The sequence below is a fragment of the Nycticebus coucang genome, chromosome 13, assembly GCF_027406575.1.
Source record: "Nycticebus coucang isolate mNycCou1 chromosome 13, mNycCou1.pri, whole genome shotgun sequence".
In the NCBI taxonomy this organism is placed as follows: domain Eukaryota; kingdom Metazoa; phylum Chordata; class Mammalia; order Primates; family Lorisidae; genus Nycticebus; species Nycticebus coucang.
This window is the reverse complement of record NC_069792.1, coordinates 38,718,163-38,741,365: the sequence shown is the minus strand read 5'-3', so window position 1 is coordinate 38,741,365 and position 23,203 is coordinate 38,718,163. Positions and strand designations below refer to the sequence as shown.

The following is a 23,203-nucleotide window of genomic DNA, read 5'->3' as shown; positions in this document are numbered from 1 at the left end:
AAAGGAATAGAAATTATTCCTTGCATCTTCTTGGACAACCATCGAATAAAGTTGAACTCAGTAATAACAGGAATCTACATACTCATACAAAAACATGGAAGTTAAATAACCTTATGCTGAATGATTGCTGGGTCAGAGATGAGATTAAGAAGGAAATTGCCAAATTTTTGGAACAAAATGACAATAAAGAGATGAATTATCAGAACCTCTGGGATACCGCAAAGGCAGTCCTAAGAGGGAAATTCATAGCACTGCAAGCCTTCCTCAAGAGAATGGAAAGAGAGGAAGTTAACAACTTAATGGGACATCTCAAGCAACTGGTAAAGGAAGACCATTCCAACCCCAAACTCAGTAGAAGAAAAGAAACAACCAAAATTAGAGCAGAATTAAATGAAATTGAAAACAAAAGAAATTATACAACAGATCAATAAATCTAAAAGTTGGTTTTTTGAAAAGGTCAAAAAAACTTAACCAGGAGAAAAAGAGTAAAATCTCTGTCTCATGAATCAGAAATGACAAAGATGAAATAACAACAGACTCTTCAGAAATTCAAAAAATCCTTATTGAATATTACAAGAAACTGTATTCTCAGAAGTATGAAAATCTGAAGAAAATTGACCAATACTTGGAAGCACGTCACCTCCAAGACTTAGCCAGAATCAAGTGGAAATGTTGAACAGGCTCATATCAAGTTCTGAAATAGTATCAACCATACAAAAATCTCCCTAAAAAGAAAAGCCTGGGACCAGATGGCTTCATGTCAGAATTCTACCAAACATTTAAAGTGGAATTAGTACCTATATTACTCAACTTGTTCCAAGATGTAGAAAAAGAAAGAAGAGTACCCAACACATTCTATGAAGCAAACATCACCCTGATCCCCAAACCAGGAAAAGATCCACAAGAAAAGAAAATTGTAGAACTATATCACTAATGAATATAGATGCAAAAATATTCAACAAGATCCTAACAAACATAATCCAGCAACACATTAAACAAATTATACATCATGACTAAGTCGGTTTTATCCCAGGGTCTCAAGGCTGGTTCAATATACGTAAATCGATAAGTATAATTCAGGCCATAAACAAATTAAAAAACAAAGACCATATGATTTTCTCAATTGATGCAGAAAAGCTTTTGATAATATCCAGCATCCCTTCATGATCAGAACGCTTAAGACAATTGGTCTAGAAGGGACATTTCTTAAACTGATAGAGGCCATCTACAGCAAACCCACAGCCAATATTGTATTGAATGGAGTGAAATTGAAATCATTTTCACTCAGATCTGGAACCAGACAAGGCTGCCTATTGTCTCCACTGATCTTTAACACTGTAATGGAAGTTTTAGCCACTGCAATTAGGAAAGAAAAGGCGATCAAGGGTATCCATATAGGGTCAGAAGAGATCAAACTTTCACTCTTCACAGATGATATGATTGTATATCTGGAAAACACTAGGGATTCTACTCCAAAACTCTTAGAAGTGATCAAGGAATAGAGCAACATCTCAAGTTACAAAATCAACATGCATAAATGGGTAGCCTTTATATATACCAACAATAGTCAAGCTGAAAAAATAGTTAAGGACTCTATTCTATTCACAGTAGTGCCAAAGAAGATGAAATATTTGGGAGTTTATCTAACAAAGGACGTGAAAGATCTCTATAAAGAGAACTATGAAACTCTAAGAAAAGAAATAGATGAAAATGTTAACAAATGGAAAAACATACCATGCTCATGGCTGGGAAGAATCAACATGGTTAAAATGTCCATACTACCCAAAAAAATATACAATTTTAATACAATCCCTATTAAAGCTCCACTGTCATACTTTAAACATCTTGAAAAAAAAAATACTTAGTTTTATATGGAATCAGAAAAAGCCTCTAATAGCCAAGACATTACTCAGAAATAAAAACAAAGCAGGAGGAATCATGCTACCAGACCTGAGACTATACTATAAATCGATAGTGATCAAAACAGCATGGTATTGGCATAAAAACAGAGAAGTAGATGTCAGGAACAGAATAGAGAACCAAGAGATGAATCCAGCTACTTACAGTTATTTGATCTTTGACAAGCCAATTAAAAACATTCAGTGGGGAAAAGATTCCCTATTAACAAATGGTGCTGGGTGAACTGGCTGGCAATCTGTAGAAAACTGAAGCTGGACCCACACCTTTCACCATTAACTAAGATAGAATCTCACTGGATTAAAGCTTTAAACTCAAGACATGAAACTATAAAAATACTAGAAGAGAGTGCAGGGAAAACCCTTGAAGAAATTGTTCTGGGAGAGTATTTTATGAGGAGGACCCCCCCGGGCAATTGAAGCTGTTTCAAAAATACACTACTGGGACCTGATTAAACTAAAAAGCTTCTGCACAGCCAAGAACACAATAAGTAAAGCAAGCAAACATCCCTCAGAATGGGAGAAGATATTTGTAGGTTATGTCTCTGACAAAGGTTTAATAACCAGAATTCACAGAGAACTCAAACATATAAGCAAGAAAAGAACAAGTGATCCCATCTCAGGTTGGGCAAGGGACTTGAAGAGAAATTTCTCTGAAGAAGACAGGTGCACGGCCTATAGACATATAAAAAAATGCTCATCATCTTTAATCATCAAAGAAATGCAAATCAAAACTACTTTGAGATATCATCTAACTCCAGTAAGATTAGCCCATATCACAAAATCCCAAGAGCAGAGATGTTGGCGTGGATGTGGAGAAAAGGGAACCCTTCTACACTGCTGTTGGGAATGCAAATTAATACATTCCTTTGGAAATATGCTTGGAGAACACTTAGAGATCTAAAAATAGACCTACCATTCAATCCTATACTTTCTCTACTAGGTAAATACCTGGAAAAAGCCCAAGTGTCCATTGATCCATAAATGGATTAATAAATTGTGGTATATGTACACCATGGAATATACTGCAGCCTTGAAGAAAGATGGAGATTTTACCTCTTTCATGTTTATATTGATGGAGCTGGAACATAATCTTCTTAGTAAAGTATCTCAAGAATGGAAGAAAAAGTACCCAATGTACTCAGCCTTACTATGAAACTAATTTATGGCTTTCACATGAAAGCTATAACCCAGTTATAACCTAAGAATGGGGGAAGGGGAAAGGAGGAAGAGAGAGGGTGATTGGTGGGATTACAACTGCGGTGCATCTTACAAGGGTACATGTGAAACTTAGCAAATGTAGAATGTAAATGTCTTAACACAATAACTAAGAATGCCAGGAAGGCTATGTTAACCAGTGTGATGAAAATGTGTCAAACGGTGTATAAAACCAGTGTATGGTACCCCATGATTGCATTAATGTACACAGCTATGATTTAATAATAAAAAAAAGAAGGGGACTTAAAAAGAAAGTCTTTTGAATTGAATAAGCTGGCAAGTATAAAATCAAAGCAATTTAACAAGCCAAAACCAAAGTATGATTTCTTTCAGAATGCTACTTTTGTTTTCAGGAGGTGTTCATCTTTCTTATCTAATCTATTTGTTAAAATGCTTTTTAACAAATTTTAATGCCCTAGGGCATTTGAAAACACAAAGTTCCATATGGAGATTGTATTCTATAAATTTTGTAATGTTTTATTGAGAGCTTCACTTTCAAAACAAGATGTTAGTGATAATAGGAATAATAGTAATAATAGTTGCAATTTACTTGCTTGCATTGTGCCAGTGACTTTGCTAAGTACAGTCCACACATTTTATTATTGAATCTTTATAAGAAACCCATGGGTTGTTATTTCCATTGTTATTCTATTTTCATGTATGACAATACTGAAGTTGAAAGAGGTTAAATAATTTGTTGAAACCAGTATCCAATCTCATTTCTATGCAGAGCTGCCAGATAAAAAGTGGAAAGCCCAGTTGAATTTGAATTTCAGATAAAAAACGAGTAAGTTTTTTGTATTAGTTTGTCTTATGTCATGTGTGGTCTATTATATTAGAAAATTATTTACCATTTATTTGAAATGTAACTTTAACTGAGTGGTCTGCATTTACTTTTATTAGTTAAATCCAGAAACCCTATCACTATCTCACTCTAAAAATATTTGCATCAGATCATTAGGTTGTATTGCATCTAGTTGACTCTTATGCACAGCCAATTCCCAGTTTACTTACATGAAACTTTATGGATAAACTTCAAACATTTAGCACAGCCTCAAGATCCTTTATGTTTTGGCCTCTTTCCTCCTTGTTTCCAGATTTAGGGGTATAGCAAGTCCCAAGACCCTGAGGCAGGAGCTGAATGGTGTGTCTGGAGGTCACATAGATGATGTGGGGTGAGTGAGAGAAGTAGGAATCAGATCAGAGAGGTAACAAGGGACAAATCCTGGAGGCATGTAGATCACCGTGAGGATTTATGTCTGTCCCCTGAAAAAGGTAGGCAGCTGTTGGAGAATTTTGAGCAAAATGACATGGTCCTGGCTTAAACTTTAACAGAACCAAATTGGCAGCTATTTAGAGAACAATCTGTAGAAGAATAAGGGCAGAAGCAGAGAATTATTGCCAAATGTTCAGGCAGTAGCTCAAGTGGCTGCTTTTCTCAATGGAATTCATGGTTCAGGCTTTAAAGTAGTGTTGCTTGGTGGTCTTGATGACAATTTTTGGAGATCCCAAGTTTAACGCAGGACTTGGTGTGGCTTCTCTGGCATAATAAGAACTGAAGGGACTTTGCACCAACTGTACCTGGTGGGTGTTCCACCTTTAGGTGTGGGAAAGGCAGCCTCGCTGGCTGACAACAATGTATTCTCACAAAAGGTGGTAGCAAAGGCTACAGCAAGGCTGCCTCGCCAAGTGGGCGGGGGGGGGGGTGGATTGTCAGCAAGTAGAGGCAGCACATGATCAGACATTTTCCTGAGCTCAGCTGCGACACTTCCTGGGACCCTCAGAAACAATGGGGAGAGACTCAGAAAAAGCAGTAAGGTTTTGCAGCTTTGCAGATGCTGATAGGAAGATGGTATATTTTGATTATTAATATAAACATGACTTAAGTTATACCATGTCTGGAAAGGCAATGAAACATCAGGGTCACCAAAATTAAATACATGTGGTTAAAGGGAACAATACAATAGAAAAATAGAAAAGGACACAAATACCCTACAACAAGAGCACAAAGGCTTACTCTGTGCCAGGCATGCAGATATTTAGACACCACTTCTTTTGCTCCTCATGGCAAATCTTGGTCAGACCCATATTATTTCAATCCTCTTTTACAATGAAACAATGGAACCCAGTGAGGACAGGTGTAAGTAATCAGCTTTCACAAAGCCATGGGGGATTTGAACATGCTTCTGTTGGACTGCAGGTAGAGCTCTTGTTTAATTAAAAAAAAAAAAAAAATTAAGCCTTCCTGCTTCAGGGGAAAATTGCCTGTTAGGCTAGGTAGAGGTCTTTAACTAAAAAGAAAATGATTGAAATCAAGAGAGATGCCAAAAGTAGCAAATCTGATATTCAAAATGAGGAACACTTGTTACAGAGGGGTTAGCGTTCCACAAAGGGCAAGATTTCAGGTGGCATGCCCGAAGAGATGTCTGCTTATCAACACCCTTTGCTTCACATCCATTATTTAGCCACATACTATTTCTATTGAGAAGAGCTGGCCAATTAGCTTGCAGGGCTCTGGCTATTCATGCCTCATAGCAGGTCACCCAGTCCAGGTGACTTGTAGGACATATACATTATAGTTATTCATCCTATCCCTAACTCCATCCAAATTATGGAATAGCTTCCTTTACACCCTCAATATGTATTCCCGGGAAGATGGAATATGATGGATTGATACAGTTCAAGATGAAGGTCTCTGAAGGCTGTGCCAAAATACATGCCCAAATCAAACAGATTAATTACTTTCTTGCTTGTTATTTATACTTCTTACTAATTCAGTTGGCACTGCCTTTGGGGAACATGTTAAGGTCTTGTCTGTCTTGTAGCTGACATTCAGTCTAAATGTTAATAAAAAGCAAGAGAAGCATAGTTAGCGTCTGGGTGAAAGATTTAATTAGGAAAGGAACAAAAAGTTCCAACAAGGAGACATTTTCAGTCTTTCTTATTGATTAGAATGCTTTATACATTCCATTTTCTCAGTGGTGTACCAGAATGCTTGCTTTCGGTTCTCTTTAATTGCAGGATTCGATTTGTGGTTTAAAGCTTCCCCAATGTGCATAGGAATTCAATCGCTGGTAAGCCCAGGTGACTTACTGCTCAGATGAATGTTTTGTTATATCCTGAAAGATGTATTACAAGCTAGGGCTCAGCTTGTATGCCTAAGTGTTACACAATTCAGCTGGGTAATTCTACTGTGGATTCTTACTAGATTTGCCTGATTTGATTGTGTCCAGTCAGCAAAAGCAAAAGTAATTACAAGTAGAATTCAAAAGAACTTAAATTTTCCTTAATCCATTTAAATGTTTTGCTTGTTTATAGCTTCTTTTGGGAATTGCTGTTTTAGCTTTGTTGTTTCAAACCTCAGCCTGGTAAAAGAACCAATTCAAGCCTGCTTCTTCAGATAATCTATGTTAGCAGTTTTAGCAAACACCCCAAGTACTGGATGTAAGCTGACCAGGAATGTTGGGAGCACTGGATTGGCCTCCCTAAGGCTCCATAACATATGTGATAGTGTTGTAATGTTCTGGAGTGTACACAGAAGACTTTCCTCATATACTAGGAAGTACATTTCCAGTTTTGAATTAGCAGGGTGCTAAACATTTACTTTTCTATAGTATTTCCACTAAACAAAGATGACTTTCACCTTGGATTATGTTTTTTTTTTATGTAAAGGGGGATACAGATTTGGTGAATATGAATAAATAGAATAGAAGAGCTTTCAAGATAAATGTCTTATTTGTGGAGTTTCCAGCAGTTTTATTTTAAAAGAACCGCCAACTTTATCTACCTACCTACCTATCATTTGAGATATCTATTGCATTTTGGATTTTCTTTTTTTTCTTTTTTTTATTAAATCATAGCTGTGTACCTCAATATGATCATTTTGGATTTTAAATATATTTTCCATAAATGATCTGGGGACCATCAAGGATGATTTGAATATCTTTTCTTCAACTTTAGCACACAATTCTTTCTTAATTGGTCATCCTTCCGGGTAAAGTTCCAATCCCAGTTCTGCTGGCAGTCTTTACTGACCATGTCAGATTTGTGTGGTTCCCCAGCTATAAACTGTGTTTCTCATATGACTTTTACAATAATATACTGTGATATATATTTTTGGCTGTGCCATTTATCGTCAGTTAGTTCATATCTATTCTTTTCTTTTTTTTGTGATGGAGTCTCACTTTGTCACCCTAGAATGCTGTGGCATCATCATAGCTTACAGCAACCTCAACCTCTTGGGCTCAGGTGATCTTCTTGCCTAGCCTCCTCAGTAGCTGGGAATACAAATGCCTGCCATGACACTTAGCTAGATATTCAATTTTTAGTAGAGATGGGGCCCCATTCTTTCTCAGGTTTGTCTCAAACTTCTGAGCTCTAGCAACCCAGCCATCTTGGCCTCCCAGAGTGCTAGGATTATAGGCATGAGCCCTGAGCCCAGCCAATTCACATCCTTCTTGATATGATTTTCTTTCTTTATTCCCATAGCACAAATGTCAGTGCTTTTCATTTGATGACAAATCAATAAATATTTGTTAATGGATTTATTCAGAAACAGGAGTAGAATAGTGGTTTGATAGTGTATGCATAGTGGATTAATATAGAAGTTCAATTGAAAAAAATAAAATTTCAATTTCTGTACACTAGTGGAGTATATATGTATAGATTATTGCGGAATCACACATTTTCAATCTCGGCTGACTTCTTATAAATTATTGAGTCCAGCCTTGTTTCCTTTTTTGTTTTTTACACATGGAGAAATCAGTCATCTCTGTACAAGACACTAAGCTGCTTGAGACAAGGAGCTATTAAGTATTTCATTTCACACAGAAAGCAATCATTTTGGCTCTTTTCATTTTTTGGTAGCATCTAGTGGCACACATAATAGGTTCCCATTAACATAACAAATTGCTTCATGGAAATAAATTTCACCAAGTGGATGTTTAGAACTAGATATTGTGTGGACAGCCTATGCTCATATCTTCAGCTGTGTGGACAGCCTATGCTCATATCTTCAGCTTCTCGCTGTTGCCCAAAGAGCACCACATTTACAGCTATCCTATTGACTCATTTTGCTGAATCTCTGTCGCTACAGACTCAATTCTTCTTTCCTGTTCATTCTTTCAGAATAGCATTCTGGATTTGCCTTAAAGAGATCCAAAATGGGCATGTAGAAATCAGATCTTTTAGACTACTATTGCATTTGCTAAAATCCTAATTACACTGTATTTTTTCCATTCAAATTTATAATACCCTTCATTCTGATAAAAAGAGAAGATTTGTGCTTTTATTTTGGGGAACCAAAGATGATTTGATTCATGTGGTATGAATAGGAGAAAACAGTAGACAAAGAGCAGGCAATTATCTCTTGACCAATCACTAGGAGGGACTCCCTAGTCTCTATCTAAATTGTAAGCCCTAAGTATTAAACTTATCCTTATTCATTATTCTTCAAGTATTAGAAACAGAATGATATACTGGGGATAGAATTTAATTCTTTAGCTAAGGCTCCACTTATAATGCAAGGGTTGAGGGAGCAAATCTGAGAACCTCCAGGCAGGTGCTAGTTCTAATCAGTTACTGTCCTTGTGTTTAGAGCATAATCCAAAAACCATGGTGTGCAAGGTCAAGTTTTGCTTCTTCAGACCAGAGGGAAAGTCAAACAGAATGGATTTTAGAAATTTCTTATCTAACCTTACTATTTTGCAAGTAAGGAAATTGGGACTCAGAGAATCTATTTGTTTAAGGTGATTCAATTGTATTAACAGTGACAGATCTAGAACTGAAATTGGCCATGTTCTCTCTGGCATGTCAGTCTTTTGGTAACTGTCTTACCCTTCCACTTCTCATCTAATATTTGAAGTGATTTCATGCCCATATTGATAACTCATCTTGCATCTGAGCCTCTGAGTTCCTTAAATCCTTCATCTGTTGTGACTTTTACACTGACCACACTTTCATGGATTCTCTCATCACCTCTGTTTACCTCTATAATATCCCAGTCTCTAAGTACAACATTTATTTTTCTTTCTCTCATTCTTTTTTTTTTTTTTTTTTCTTGAGACTGGTGCTCTGACTAGAGTGTTGTGGCATTTATAGCTCACAGCAACCTCAAGTTCTTGGGCAAACGTAATCTTCTTGCCTCAGTTTCTCTATTTTTAGTAGAGATGGCATCTCACTATTGCTCAGGCTGGTCTTGAACTCATGGTGCTTGGACTATAGGCATGAGCCACTACACTTGGCCCTTTCTCTGGTTCTTCATGACATGGAGACTTTTATTAATTTGTCTTCTTTATTTTCTCTTTTTCAGCCCACTCCTACATTCCCTTCCTTATCTGTCAGATTCCATGACCCATATAGTCAGCCACTTTTTTTTTTTTTACTAATATTCTCAACTCTGTTTATTTATTGTTTTTCTTTGCACTTGTCTGATAAAAATCCAACTCTGAACTTGTTTGCTTTCCTCATGCTTTCACATGGGCTGACAAAAGCCAATGGAGAAAATCTCACAGCTGGACAGATCAATGACTTCCTAATGGTAGTTCCCAAAATGTGATCCCCAGTATGATTTGGGAACTTGTTAGAAAGGCAAAGTCCTAGAGCTCCTTCAGGACACTGGATCAGAAACTCTCAGAATTGGACACTACAATCTGTGTTTTCATAAGTTCTCCACATATTTGTAATACAATTTAAAGTTTGTGAAATACTACTATATTAATTTTTGGTCTGTACCCTTATCTGGCTATTAAACCTGTCAATCTTTATATGCTATTCATATTAGTAATCTTCTATGTTTTCCATGTTACTTCTTTCAAATCTTTTCTATTTTTCTCTAATTTGCAATGCCACCCATCTTTCTTACTCTCTAGAGTTTCTCATTGTTTAATTTATCTTAGTTTGTGCTTGAACTTCCTTAATTTCCTGCCACAAAATCTTTTTTTTTTTTTTAATTAAATCATAGCTGTGTACATTAATGAGATCATGGGGCACCATACACTGGTTTTATAGACAATTTGACACATTTTCATCACACTGGTTAACATAGCCTTCCTGGCATTTTCTTAGTTATTGTATTAAGACATTTACATTCTACATTTGCTAAGTTTCACATATACCCTTGAAAGATGCACCGCAGGTGTAATCCCACCAATGACCCTCCCTCTACCCATCTTCCCCCTCCCTCCCCTCCCTTTCCCCTTCCCCCTATTCTTAGGTTATAACTGGGTTATAGCTTTCATGTGAAAGCCATAAATTAGTTTCATAGTAGGGCTGAGTACATTGGGTACTTTTTCTTTCATTCTTGAGATACTTTACTAAGAAGAATATGTTCTAGCTCCATCCATATAAACATGAAAGAGTTAAAGTCTCCATCTTTCTTTAAGGCTGCGTAATATTCCATGGTGTACATATACCACAATTTATTAATCCATCTGTGGATTGATGGGCACTTGGGCTTTTCTCATGACTTGGCAATTATGAATTGGGCTGCAATAAACATTCTGGTACAAATACCTTTGTTATGATGTGATTTTTGGTCTTCTGGGTATATGCCTAGTAGAGGAATTATAGCATTGAATGGCAGATCTATTTTTAGATTTCTAAGTGTTCTCCAAACATCTTTCCAAAAGGAATGTATTAATTTGCATCCCCACCAGCAGTGTAGAAGTGTTCCCTTTTCTCCACATCAATGCCAACATCTCTGCTCTTGGGATTTTGTGATATGGGCTAATCTTACTGGAGTTAGATGATATCTCAAAGTAGTTTTGATTTGCATTTCTCTGATAATTAAAGATGATGAGCATTTTTTCATATGTCTGTAGGCCGTGCCCTTGTCTTCTTCAGAGAAATTTCTCTTCAAGTCCCTTGCCCAGCCTGCGATGGGATCACTTGTTCTTTTCTTGCTTATACGTTTGAGTTCTCTGTGAATTCTGGTTATTAAACCTTTGTCAGAGACATAACCTACAAATATCTTCTCCCATTCTGAGGGATGTTTGCTTGCTTTACTTATTGTGTTCTTGGCTGTGCAGAAGCTTTTTAGTTTAATCAGGTCCCAGTAGTGTATTTTTGAAACAGCTTCAATTGCCCGGGGGGGTCCTCCTCATAAAATACTCTCCCAGAACAATTTCTTCAAGGGTTTTCCCTGCACTCTCTTCTAGTATTTTTATAGTTTCATGTCTTGAGTTTAAAGCTTTAATCCAGTGAGATTCTATCTTAGTTAATGGTGAAAGGTGTGGGTCCAGCTTCAGTTTTCTACAGATTGCCAGTCAGTTCACCCAGCACCATTTGTTAATAGGGAATCTTTTCCCCACTGAATGTTTTTAATTGGCTTGTCAAAGATCAAATAACTGTAAGTAGCTGGATTCATCTGTCGGTTCTCTATTCTGTTCCTGACATCTACTTCTCTGTTTTTGTGCCAGTACCATGCTGTTTTGATCACCATTGATTTTTAGTATAGTCTCAGGTCTGGTAGCGTGATTCCTCCTGCTTTGTTTTTATTTCTGAGTAATGTCTTGGCTATTCGAGGTTTTATCTGATTCCATATAAAACGAAGTATTATTTTTTCAAGATGTTTAAAGTATGATAGTGGAGCTTTAATAGGGATTGCATTAAAATTGTATATTGCTTTGGGTAGTATGGACATTTAACAATGTTGATTCTTCCCAGCCATGAGCATGGTATGTTTTTCCATTTGTTAACATTTTCAGCTATTTCTTTTCTTAGAGTTTCATAGTTCTCTTTTTAGAGATCTTTCACGTCCTTTGTTAGATAAACTCCCAAATATTTCATCTTCTTTGGCACTACTGTAAATTGAATAGAGTCCTTAACTATTTTTTCAGCTTGACTATCGTTAGTGTATATAAAGGCTACCGATTTATGAATGTTGATTTTGTAACCTAAGACATTGCTATATTCCTTGATCTCTTCTTAGAGTTTTGTACTAGAATCCCTAGTGTTTTCCAGATATACAATCATATCATCTGCGAAGAGCACAAGTTTGATCTCTTCTGACCCTATATGGATACCCTTTTCTTCCCTAATTGTGGTGGCTAAAACTTCCATTACAATGTTAAAGACCTGCCACAAAATCTTCAGACTTACTACAGTCAATTACAGTGGAAGAGTCTTCATGTCTGACTCCCTCATTTGTCTTCTAGATTTCTTTCCCTTTAGTGTTGAGGACTTTCCTTTTTTCTCTTCACAGAGTTCTTGCTTTCTACTAACATCCTGCACCTAACCTCATCACAATTTACATTCTGCATGTGGTGAAAAGGCTTCCAGCATTCTAAGCAAGGGAGCAGCATTATCCGATGTATAGTTTATACCCTTCGTCTGTGAAGAATCAGTTGTATGAGGCAAAGTTGAATCAAGAATACCTGCCTGAATATTATAAAAAACAATCTGTAAAGAGAGGATGGGACGTAGCACAGGCCAGAGTACATGTAAGTAGAAATGTAACAAGCCCTAGGCTGTGATTTGGAGGTAGAATTAATAAGGGTGGGAGTGGAGGTCAACAATATCCTAGTTTTTTTGGTGTAATAACCATGTGAAGGTGATGCTATTTACCAGAATGAGGAAGACTGGGAAAGAATAAGATGGTTAGAAAAAAAAAATCAAAAAAAAAATTCAGGTCACGTTATGTTTCAATTGTTTATTGACAATCTACATGGAAATAAGGGTCTAAATATTTAAGTCTGGATTTTAAGGAAAAGATCAGGAATAGACATGTAGGTGTAGGAATCTTTAGTTAATAGCTAGTACTTAAGTTCTGGTATTTGATGAAGATGCCTTGGGAACATGGGTAGGAAGAGAAGTTGGGCTGTGAAAAAATTCTGAGCTACCTAATATAATACCAAGAGTTTAGAGAGAGAATTTCTAGCATAGAAGACTGAGAAAGAGCAATTGGTAGGTTTGAAGAATTTCTCAGAAGAAGGGAGTGGTCAGAGATGCAAAATTCTGCTGAGAAGTAAATCAAAATAATAACAGAGGGGTAGTCACTGGAAATGGCAACACAGAGGCCTCCAGAGAGCTGGACAGGAGCTGTAACAATGGAATATTGACAACTAAGGTCTGATTAGAACCTTCGAGGAAATCCCATTGTTGAATTAGTTTGCCCAATCATGCATTCCTAAGAAGACACTTGTTTGTCCTTCACTCTAATCCTTGATTAATAGATTCCTGAAATCAATATCATTCTAAAAACAGGGGCTTAAGTTTCTCAAACTGATGCAGAGTTTTGTAGAAGTAGGAGCGGTTCTTAAATTTCATGTTTAAAAGGTTTAAATAAAAGTGTCATGAATTTTAACAGACCTAGATGTTAAAAGTCAATATAGAATTCTATACAATTAAGCTATGTTTGAAACTATTGATAAAGTGGTTATCACACAAAACAACCACAACCACCATGACAAGACTAGTTAAGTAACAACAGCAACAGTATTAAAATAAATTTGAATATGATATTGCCTCAAATAAGCCAGACTTAACAAATTGATTGCCACACTAGAAAAAAAATTTTTTCCCCTTGGGGCCACAGTGTTTTATTGGGTCAAGAAAGGACAAGAGATGTATGAGTTATATATGCTTCATGAGGCCCCAGGCTCAAAATTAAATATAACCAACATGGCAGTTAATGTGTTAATTTGGTCCATAGTTATTTGAGAGCTGGCAACACAAAAACATACATACATGTACACACACTTGCCCTTGCACCTTTTTACTAGTTGAATCCTTTGAGATAGTATATTTAATTTCATGGTTGATAAAATATGAGAAATAACATCCTTATCAGCATATATTTACTAGGTCCCTGATGTGGTTATCCTAATTTTCTATTAGGAAAATAGAATATGTAAAGGATCAGGTCTTAGTGAAATGTCCAAATCATAAGAACTGATTATCAGGCAAAATAGGCATAGGAAATGGGGAACTAGCCATACACCAAAGTGTCATCTCAGTGAAAAGACAAGGCCATACTAATACAGACAACAATCATTAGTGAGTGAAACTATTAAATAAAAATAGGAGCTATGTGTTTTCTGGTAGTGGTCTTTTGGTATCAGGATAGTATCTCTAAGTATAGTTCACTTGTAATTGTAAAAATGCATGATTCCTCTTATGATGAAGCATTTTGGGAGATAATCCTCCATTTGGGACTTCAGATATACCTAATCTCATATATAATATTTTTCTTTGTTCTTTTACACCCTCCCATTTTAAGTTAGCAAAAAAAGTATTGAGCACTTATTATGTGCAAAGCACTATCTGGTGTTCCCTTACATATATGCATGTAAGAAAGAAGCCCCAAATGATTTAATCCTTGTTTTAGAATGAATGAGTCGCTGACATGCTAGTGCTGTTATCCAAAGGGTGTGGATACCAAATGTTTGGTTCCTACCAGCTCATGACCCCCATCTTCATCGAAGTCCTCCTCTATCCCATCAGTCATCTCTTCTCCATCCGCATCTGGCCCTCCTTCAGCAGGCTCCTCTGCAGAGTGATCTGCATTCTCTGACACACATTCGTCTTGGATCAGCTCTATACTCTCTTCCAATTGCTTCTTCTGAGCTTCTGGTGGGGAGGGGGGGAAAAAGCAAATGACTACTACCTTGGGTTGTTCATGAGCCATTTGGATAAACCATGAAAAAACAGTGCATGAAAGGGTAAACTCTGCGTATTGTTAGATGTGTGTAGATAAGAAGAGAATATTATGTTTTCAGTTGAAATTATTTAATCATGTAAATTATGTATAAATATCTACATGCACTTACATGTAAGCATATTTATTTTAATGGAATTAGCAAAAATTAGGGAACCCAGATAGTAGTAGTATATAAATAAGTTTTATATAAACCAATTGATCTTTCTGGATGCTTTATTTCATATATAAGCTTTCTAATAAGGCTGTTCTCTCTGAGGGGAAAATAGAGCAAAAATAAAAGGGAAAAATCAGGTACCATATAGAAATTGTTCACTCAAGGAACGGGATGGAGAAAGCTCAGTAACAAATTCAAACTTAAGAGAGAAAGATGAAGAAAAACTCATTGAGTAAAAATGTAAAAATATAGATACATTGTTTTTCAGGCACTATGTGAACAAACTTTTAAAATTTTGAAGTCTAAATTCTGTTGGCAGATGTGGTTAGCCACAATGGTGAAGAACATAAGTTCTGGTTTCAGACAACTTGGGTTCAAAGTCAAACTTCATCATCCAGCAGCTTTGTGATGCTGTATAAAGTTGAAACAATTAACCTATGTGCCTCAGTTTTCTCATCCATTTAATTTCCTAAAACTTTCAGGGTTTGGAGTAGTAAATCAAAGTGTTAGTACAGTGACTTGCAAATAATAAGTGCTCAATAATTAATCTACATTAATAGAATTCCCTGTATTTGCCAGCATCTGTATATTCCATGTACAGAAATCTACCGAAATAGATACTATGCTGACAGCATAAAAATAATTTCCCCTAGTAGATGGTGTTCATCTTTTATTAAAATATCAAGAAGCATTTGCTATCAAATAAATAAGATCATCATATGTTCCTCCTTCTCTAACTTATTATACTGTGTTCATGACTATTTAAAAGCTAGGTTGTTTTCAGTAGTTTTGATTATTATTCTTTTATCAAATAATTATTCCATCATTCAATTTGAGTTTTAAAATATGCCACATTTTGAGATGACTTATTGATATCTTATAGCAATAAAGGTATTTACAGAACGAAAAATGTTAGCAATATTAATTTCCAGAATTTTTCATAATGTTAGTTAAAAGGAAAGTAAGCATTGATATAAACATTTGATTCAGCACAAAGCTTTTCAAACATAACTAATGTGGAAATCAGCAAACTGATAAAAACATGTATAAATAAGCAGATATTCTTTCCTGCAAGTTGTTTAAAATTCTAATAATTACATCTTTAAATGAGTATGTATCTATACCTTACTGTATTTTAATTCCCCAGAAGATAAAGTTTATTGATAGTAAGATAGTAGTAGTATGAGAGTATGCCTGAGGTCTGCTGTCAGATGAGAAGATTCTAGTTCCAGATTACTTACTTACCTGTAGAATTACGACATTGGGTTTGAGTCTAAGTTTTGGCCCCTTGGTCAGGTCATTTAAACATTGAGTCATTCTTTCCTTTTCTATACCTACTTTTGGGGTTTGCTGTGAGAATTAATACAGCTTATATTTTGGAAATGTTTTATAAACCATGAAAATTACATAAATGTGTACTATTATCTGCAAAAAAGACAGTATATTCTCCATTGTGCATATGTTAAAGTGACAACATCAACAACAGTACGTGTGGCTCAGGAGGCCTGGTCAGATCGGGGAATAATGGTGGAAACGTTTATAGGACTGAGGCCCTGTTTCAGAGAAGGAAAAGTGCTGTGGGTCCAACCAACTCTAAAAATAATTACTACAGGCATCTAAAAATGACCTAAAACTAGGCTGTTTTTCTTTAAAAGAAAGACATTTACTTCATATACATAGACACAAGCTATGTATTTTTTAATGTTTTTCTATCAACTTGTTAGCTTCAAATTTCTCCAACATCCCCCATGCAGTGAGGATGTGAATTATGTTTTCAAAACTATACCTTTTATCCTCATGTGCATGTACATGTGTACTGAGTGAGGGAAGCAAGCATGGTAGCAGAAATTCTTCCATTTTTTCTGATGTCTATATAACTTTTAGCATAGAAAGTATTGTGAAGATTACAAAGTGGTTATTGTAAAACTCAAACAAGGCTTTTTACTAACTATAGAAAATTATCACTTAAATTAAGTAGAGAAAAGTGATTTAAAAAATAAAATTAGTTTAATCTTACAGGGGTACATGTGAAACTTACTAAATGTAGAATATAAATGTCTTAACACAATAACTAAGAAAATGCCAGGAAGGCTATGTTAACCAGTTTGATGAAAATATTTCAAATTGCATATAAAACCAGTGCATGGTGCCCCATGATTGCATTAATGTATATAGCTATGATTTAATAAAATTAGTTGAATCTAGAGATGATGACCCAGGTATCTTGATTAAAAGGAAGGCAAGTTAGGCAAGAGATATAGGGCAAAAACACCCTCAGGTTTAACATTTGCTGAGAATTTCTAGGTTTGACTCATCTCATTTTCCTTCCATGCATCATTTACTGCCTTCTACAATTCTAGACTTTTTTTTTTTTTTTTTTTTTTTTGTGGTTTTTGGCCGGGGCTGGGTTTGAACCCGCCACCTCCAGCATATGGGACCGGCACCCTACTCCTTGAGCCACAGGCGCCACCCCAATTCTAGACTTTTAACCTAGGTTATCCCCACTACACATCTATACTGTGATCCAGTGAGAAAATGCTGTGATGAGCAGACTAGTTTGAGTGTTGAAAAGCTCTGAATCCTCGGACATTAACCATATCTCTTATTCTACTCTGCTGCCTCTACTATTACTAGTCATTTGGACTGTACCCTGAATTTGGCCACTCTGGTTTGGGTCCTCCACCCTCTCCAAAGTGTGGTTTTACTTCTTCCCATTCTAGGTCACCATGTGGCTTGTTCAAAATGCAGACTTGCATTGGTACCTCAAGAAAGAGAGGAATGGAAGTTTGGGATTATTATTCTATGCAGTGAAAAATGCTCCAAATCTTTTAACTTTTCCTAAAGCCAGACTTTCTCAATTTTAGGTCATTTGGTTTATGGTTTTGTTATAACACATAAATGAACCCTTGTTCAAGAGTGCACTATATCGTTGAGGCATATCCATCTCCTCTGTAATGATTACAGAAATATTTGTTCTCTGAGAAACTTCGCTTCTTGATGTTGAAAATAATATATACATATTCTCTACAAAAAAATCTCTGGCCAAGAAATCATTGAAGATTCTTAAAGAACTTATGTAGGACTAGACTTTAAAGATGCGTAATCCTCAGCGGGATTTATGTTCCAATTCGTTTCAATTATCTTTGGAATCTGAGCTGACTTTCCTGATCTTCCCAGATGAATGTAATCTCTACTCCTTTGATTAACCAAAAAGCCTTGATCAAATACTGTTTTATAGTTAGTTCTACTGTGCTTTTAAATCCTTTTGTCATTAGTGTGTAAGCTTCCTGGAAATTTGTGTTATTGCCTCACAAGTTCATTGTCATACACAATGACTTTTTTCATATCATCAGAGACATCAATGACATAGATATCCATCTTTAGTAAACTGAATGTCATAAATCAGTTATATTGATGCGCTCTGCACCCTTGTGAATGCCTTGCACAGAAAAAAAGGTATTAGAAAGTATACAGAATTTGGGATTGTTTTCTTCCCTAACAGGTGAGTATAAAAATGACATTTATTTCAGAGAGCTGTTGTGTACTCGAATGAGGAAAAAGATGTGAATTCATTTTTTTTTATTGCAAAGACCACATGAACATGGTCTTGCAATGACCAATGTTCTCTAACCTTCCATGGTTATCATGGAAGGCTCGAAATAGTTCTTGAATTGAATCTATATTGATTACTTGATTGCTGTAGACATTTTCTATGTCAAAATCATTCATCACTACTGATCATAAGTATCTTGCTTTAGAAAGATAATTTTAGATTTGGATTTTGATGTGGGCTTTTTATTTCTATGTTTAGACAGACATAGTATATTAAGTCACTCTGGTTTTTATGCTAATATAAAACATGTGCATAATTCCTCTGATAGTGTGTTGACACAATTCAATGCAAAAAAACCTATGAACTATCCTCATTCATTCAATCATTAGCTTGAAAGCTAAATGCTTAGAAGGCATTATCTAGGTTGAGGAAAAAAAGCTTTAATTATAACACTAATTAATTCTTAGGCGTTAAAAGAACTACAAACTGCCTGTGCTTTAGTAAATATGTAGTCATCATAGTCTTTGCCATGATCTCAATAGGAAATGTTATAGTCACTAAACAGGGAAAGGTTCTATGAATAAAATCACACATGAAAGCACATCTAGGTTATTAAACTCTTGGTTCACAGTTTAACAAGCAGTTTGGGGTTGGTAATTATCTTGTTGAAATAGAAAGAAATGAAGCAACTTGTTCTATTTTTTATGAACAATTTTCTAATTTTAATTCTTTTAGAAATGAATAATATTGTTTAGTTTATTCCTAAACTTATAACATTCTCTTTGTGTAATTCTTTTTCTCAATATCATTCTTACTTTTTATTGTAAATGTGTGTGTGTATACATGTGTGTTTGCATATATGTATATTAACATCTCTGCCACTAAAGTTTCTTTGGGGAAGAACCATTTTTATTCATATTTGTTTACCTGGTGGCTAACTCAGAGCCTTACACAAACTAAAGTGTTTGCTGAATATATTCATAAATTGCTATGATATAAAATAATGAAAATAAATGTCCAGCTGTCAAATTCCTTTCATAGAGTCAAAGTGACAGTTGATCTGGCACTTTGGTAGCAAAAAATATAAATCCAAATAGATGTTAAAAAGAATAAAAAGAAAACCCTTACCACATTCTACGTGACAGCCCCTCACCATGAAGTCTGAGTGAAATGTAGGGTCTGGGATTTTCTTAGAAGAAAATTGTTTATGTAATATTGACAAGTCTTCAAGTTAAAATAAAATGTGAAGTCCTTCAGTGGTTAGGAGTAGAGATTGCCTTTGAACACTGGCACCTGCTGGAGTCTCTTTGAGTCAGAGTGATGGATGGCTATAGCATTTCTTTTTTAAGCAGAGAAGGGAGTTAGTACTAGATTGTTTAAAAAGAGTAGATTAAGAACCAGAAAGCCAACAGTTTATGACTGAAGGATATCTCTTATATCATATAATCATGGATTTAAAAAAAAAAAAGGTTTTAACGGCTTCAAGTTAGTGAGTTCTTACGAAGTGCTGACTGTGTAACATTAATTTTAGTCTTTTTTTTTTTTTCTCTATTGACCGAAGTAGACTACAAGTGGTTTCATCACAGCTCACAGCAACCTCAAATTATTGGGTTCAAGTGATTCTCCTGCCTCAGCCTCCCTAGTAGCTGGGACTACAGGCACATGTCACCATGCCTAATTCTATGTTTTGGAGAGATAGTGGTCTCCTTATGTTGCTCAGGCTGATCTTGAACTTCTGGCTTCAAGCAATCCTTTCACATCGGCCTCTTAAAGAGCTAGGATTACAGGCATGAACCAGTGTGCCTGGCATAATTTTAGTTTTGAAATATACTGCAGGCTTATTAATTAGGCTTATTTGTTGTTTCTCACATGAGGTGAACTGAGGCATGAACAAGTTAAGTAAGGTGCTCATGATCACAATCTAATAGGTGCAAGAGTTGGAATAAAACTTAAAATTTCTGACTCTATAACCTGGGCTGTTTTCTAATCTATCTCGAGGAAAAAAGGCCCATTTTTTTTTTTTAAATCAGGTGAATGCTTTAAATCTCTTCAACAGTTAGACGATTTTAATTTCAAGAATTAAGAAGTCTGTTTAGTTAGGGGCGCATGTTCTAGCTACATAATGAGTATCACAGGAAAAGAAGTACAAATGACTGCTAAGTATTTCTGCTTAAAGAAAAATGCCTAAGGTTCTAAAACACTATCAAAGAAAAAAATCAGATATTAAATTTCAGTCCTCATGTTCAAACTTTTTTCTGTATATCTCATTTATACTTCAAAAGCTATACATGATTTAGAAAACAAGTTGGAGTTGTTGGGATTTATGTTCAAAGCATTCTATTAAATTGAGTTTGCTGCATATCTATTATCAGTAATACAACTATGAAAATTGGTTTAGTTGGCAATTATGTTTTTTGACATGCTGGCTTAATTGCAAGATAATTGTTAGCTGAATTGTACTTAGAAGATGGTTGGAAAGAATGTTGATACAAAAACAGTCACATTATTCATTATAGCCAAGCTAGTGTCTTGGAATCCTTGTTTTTATATACTGGTATGAACTGTACTTTAAAAAATTCCATGTCACACCACCTTTATATGATATGAATTTAATGCAATAATTCCAACAAATACCATTTAGAAAAATTAAACTTATATGAATGATACCTCTTATACCCACATAAATAAACATGAGAAGAATGTTTTTAGATTAAAGTATCAGTTACGTAAGTACATTTTTTGGAGAAAATGGCTTTACGGTTCATAGAAAATACACTGGATTATTGAGTGACCAAAAATTCAAAATAAGTCATTTAAAAATTACTGAGCTATTATGTTTATTTAAATATCATAACAATTCTACAGAGACATTATTTTCCTCATTTTAATAAATTTTATAAGGACTTCCCCAAATTTCCTACAGCTAGTAGGCTGAACTAGGTCTCCAGTGGGGTATGAGGCTAGTTCTGTTTTATGCCTGTCTGGGACCTGAAATGTTTTTGTAATGTTAATTTATTAGTCATAAGGAAGATGAATTGGAAAGGAAACAAACTAGTGTGGCGAGACCAGCTAACAGGTGATGGTCAGGGAGATGAAAATGTCCTAAATGATTTGTGGTGATGGTTACACCACTCAGCAAAACTATTAAATCATTGAAATGAGTAGATTTTATTTTATGTAAAATATATCTCAATAAAGTTGTTAAAAAAACAAGGTGAGTGTCACAAAACATGTGAGAGATGGTGAGGGTTTGAGTATTAGCAGTAGCCTTGGAGAAACAGAGAGAAGAGGTGGGGTAAAGAGATGCCAAAGGTAAGATCTGACCACACTGGCTCTGGTAGCAACAGAAGATAATGTGATGGTGTTACATTAATCCTGTCAAGAAAATTGCAGGATTTCTTGACAGGATTAATGTAACAGTGACATCAGAGATAGGATACAGAGAGAAGAGTATGTTTAGATGAGACAGTAAGAAGAAAGAGCTCAATGATTGAGACCACTGATCGGGTTGTTACCAACATGGCATCAATATTGCCCTCGGTCTGACCACAGACACCATACCACTCTTTTCTTAGAGCATTTACTTCATAAAACTTGTAATTGTAATTCTTTCTTTGCCCATTTGAGATGTAGATCTTCTATAATCCAGGAATGTTTTTTTCAAGACCTGGGAACCATCCCTTTGGCATGTCAATGTTAAGGAAGAGGGGGCTGTTGTTTCCTACTCTCTGTAGTAGCCTAACTTTAATAAGAACCAAGAGCAAACACACATTGCCAAGTCATACTGACCAACCTTCCTCCTAAGATCCTCCAATACTTTTCCAGTAGCTGAGTCCAGCATTCAAAAATCCTCCTTCCTTTTCCTTTAGCAGAGTTGAGTTCAGTTTTCATCTCCTATTTCAACAGTCTTGCATAAAGTCTTCCATGCTGATTTTAATACGTGTCCAGTGGAATTTCACTTAACAGTTAACTGAGACACAGGCACAGGAAGCTATCCAGTAAGCAGCAGGAAAAGTTTTGATCTAGTTGCTAAGGACAACTCAATCTCTTTTCTTTCACTTATATTTAACTTCTTTAAAAACATTTTATTTTTGTGATCAAATATTTCTATAAGTCTTGTTGTAAATGACAGCAGCCTTCTGTTCCTACTTTCTTACCATTTCAAGCTCCTTGAAGGCTTTCCACTCAGCCAAGTCTTTAAAATACATGTGATCTTGTTTTTAAATACCATGTTTATATTGCTACTTCTTGGTCAGTTTTGTGCACCATTTGTTGACATCATCCTCAGGAAGCTGAGCACTCAGTTCTTTTTTTTTTTTTTTTTTTTGCAGTTTTTGGCCGGTGCTGGTTTGAGCCTACTACCTCCAGTATATGGGACGGGCACCCTACTCCTTTGAGCTAAAGGCACTGCCCTGAGCACTCAGTTCTTGTTCGTAGAATCCCTACTCACTGCCCATCTCCATGGACAGCTATATTGTGAATTGGATTAGAGCATTTTCAGTTTTTATATAATTCTATTATAACTATGAAAATACTTTGTGTGGCTAAGTTGTCAGTATACAATTAAAATTATTTTTTCTTCATGTATATTTTCTCCAGAATTAAATATTGTCCCTTTTGTGTGTGTGTATTTAATTTAGTTCTCTATATGCGTCTTTCTGTTTGCTTATGCAAATTTATTCCTCCTTCTCTCAATTCAGTTT

At 35.6% G+C, this 23,203-nt stretch overlaps 1 protein-coding gene across 15 annotated transcripts in view; it reads right to left on the bottom strand.

The window, feature by feature from the left end:
• Positions 1-23,203, bottom strand: part of RALYL (RALY RNA binding protein like) — a 958,719-nt gene that overhangs the window by 53,802 nt on the left and 881,714 nt on the right. For 10 of the 15 annotated variants that reach the window (XM_053559029.1, XM_053559028.1, XM_053559027.1 and 7 more), the window contains one exon: positions 14,530-14,702. The exons of the other annotated variants lie outside the window; for them this stretch is intronic. In XM_053559029.1, the coding sequence (XP_053415004.1) occupies positions 14,530-14,702 (173 nt within the window). The remainder of the gene's footprint in view (positions 1-14,529; positions 14,703-23,203) is intronic. 15 annotated transcript variants of the gene reach the window in all.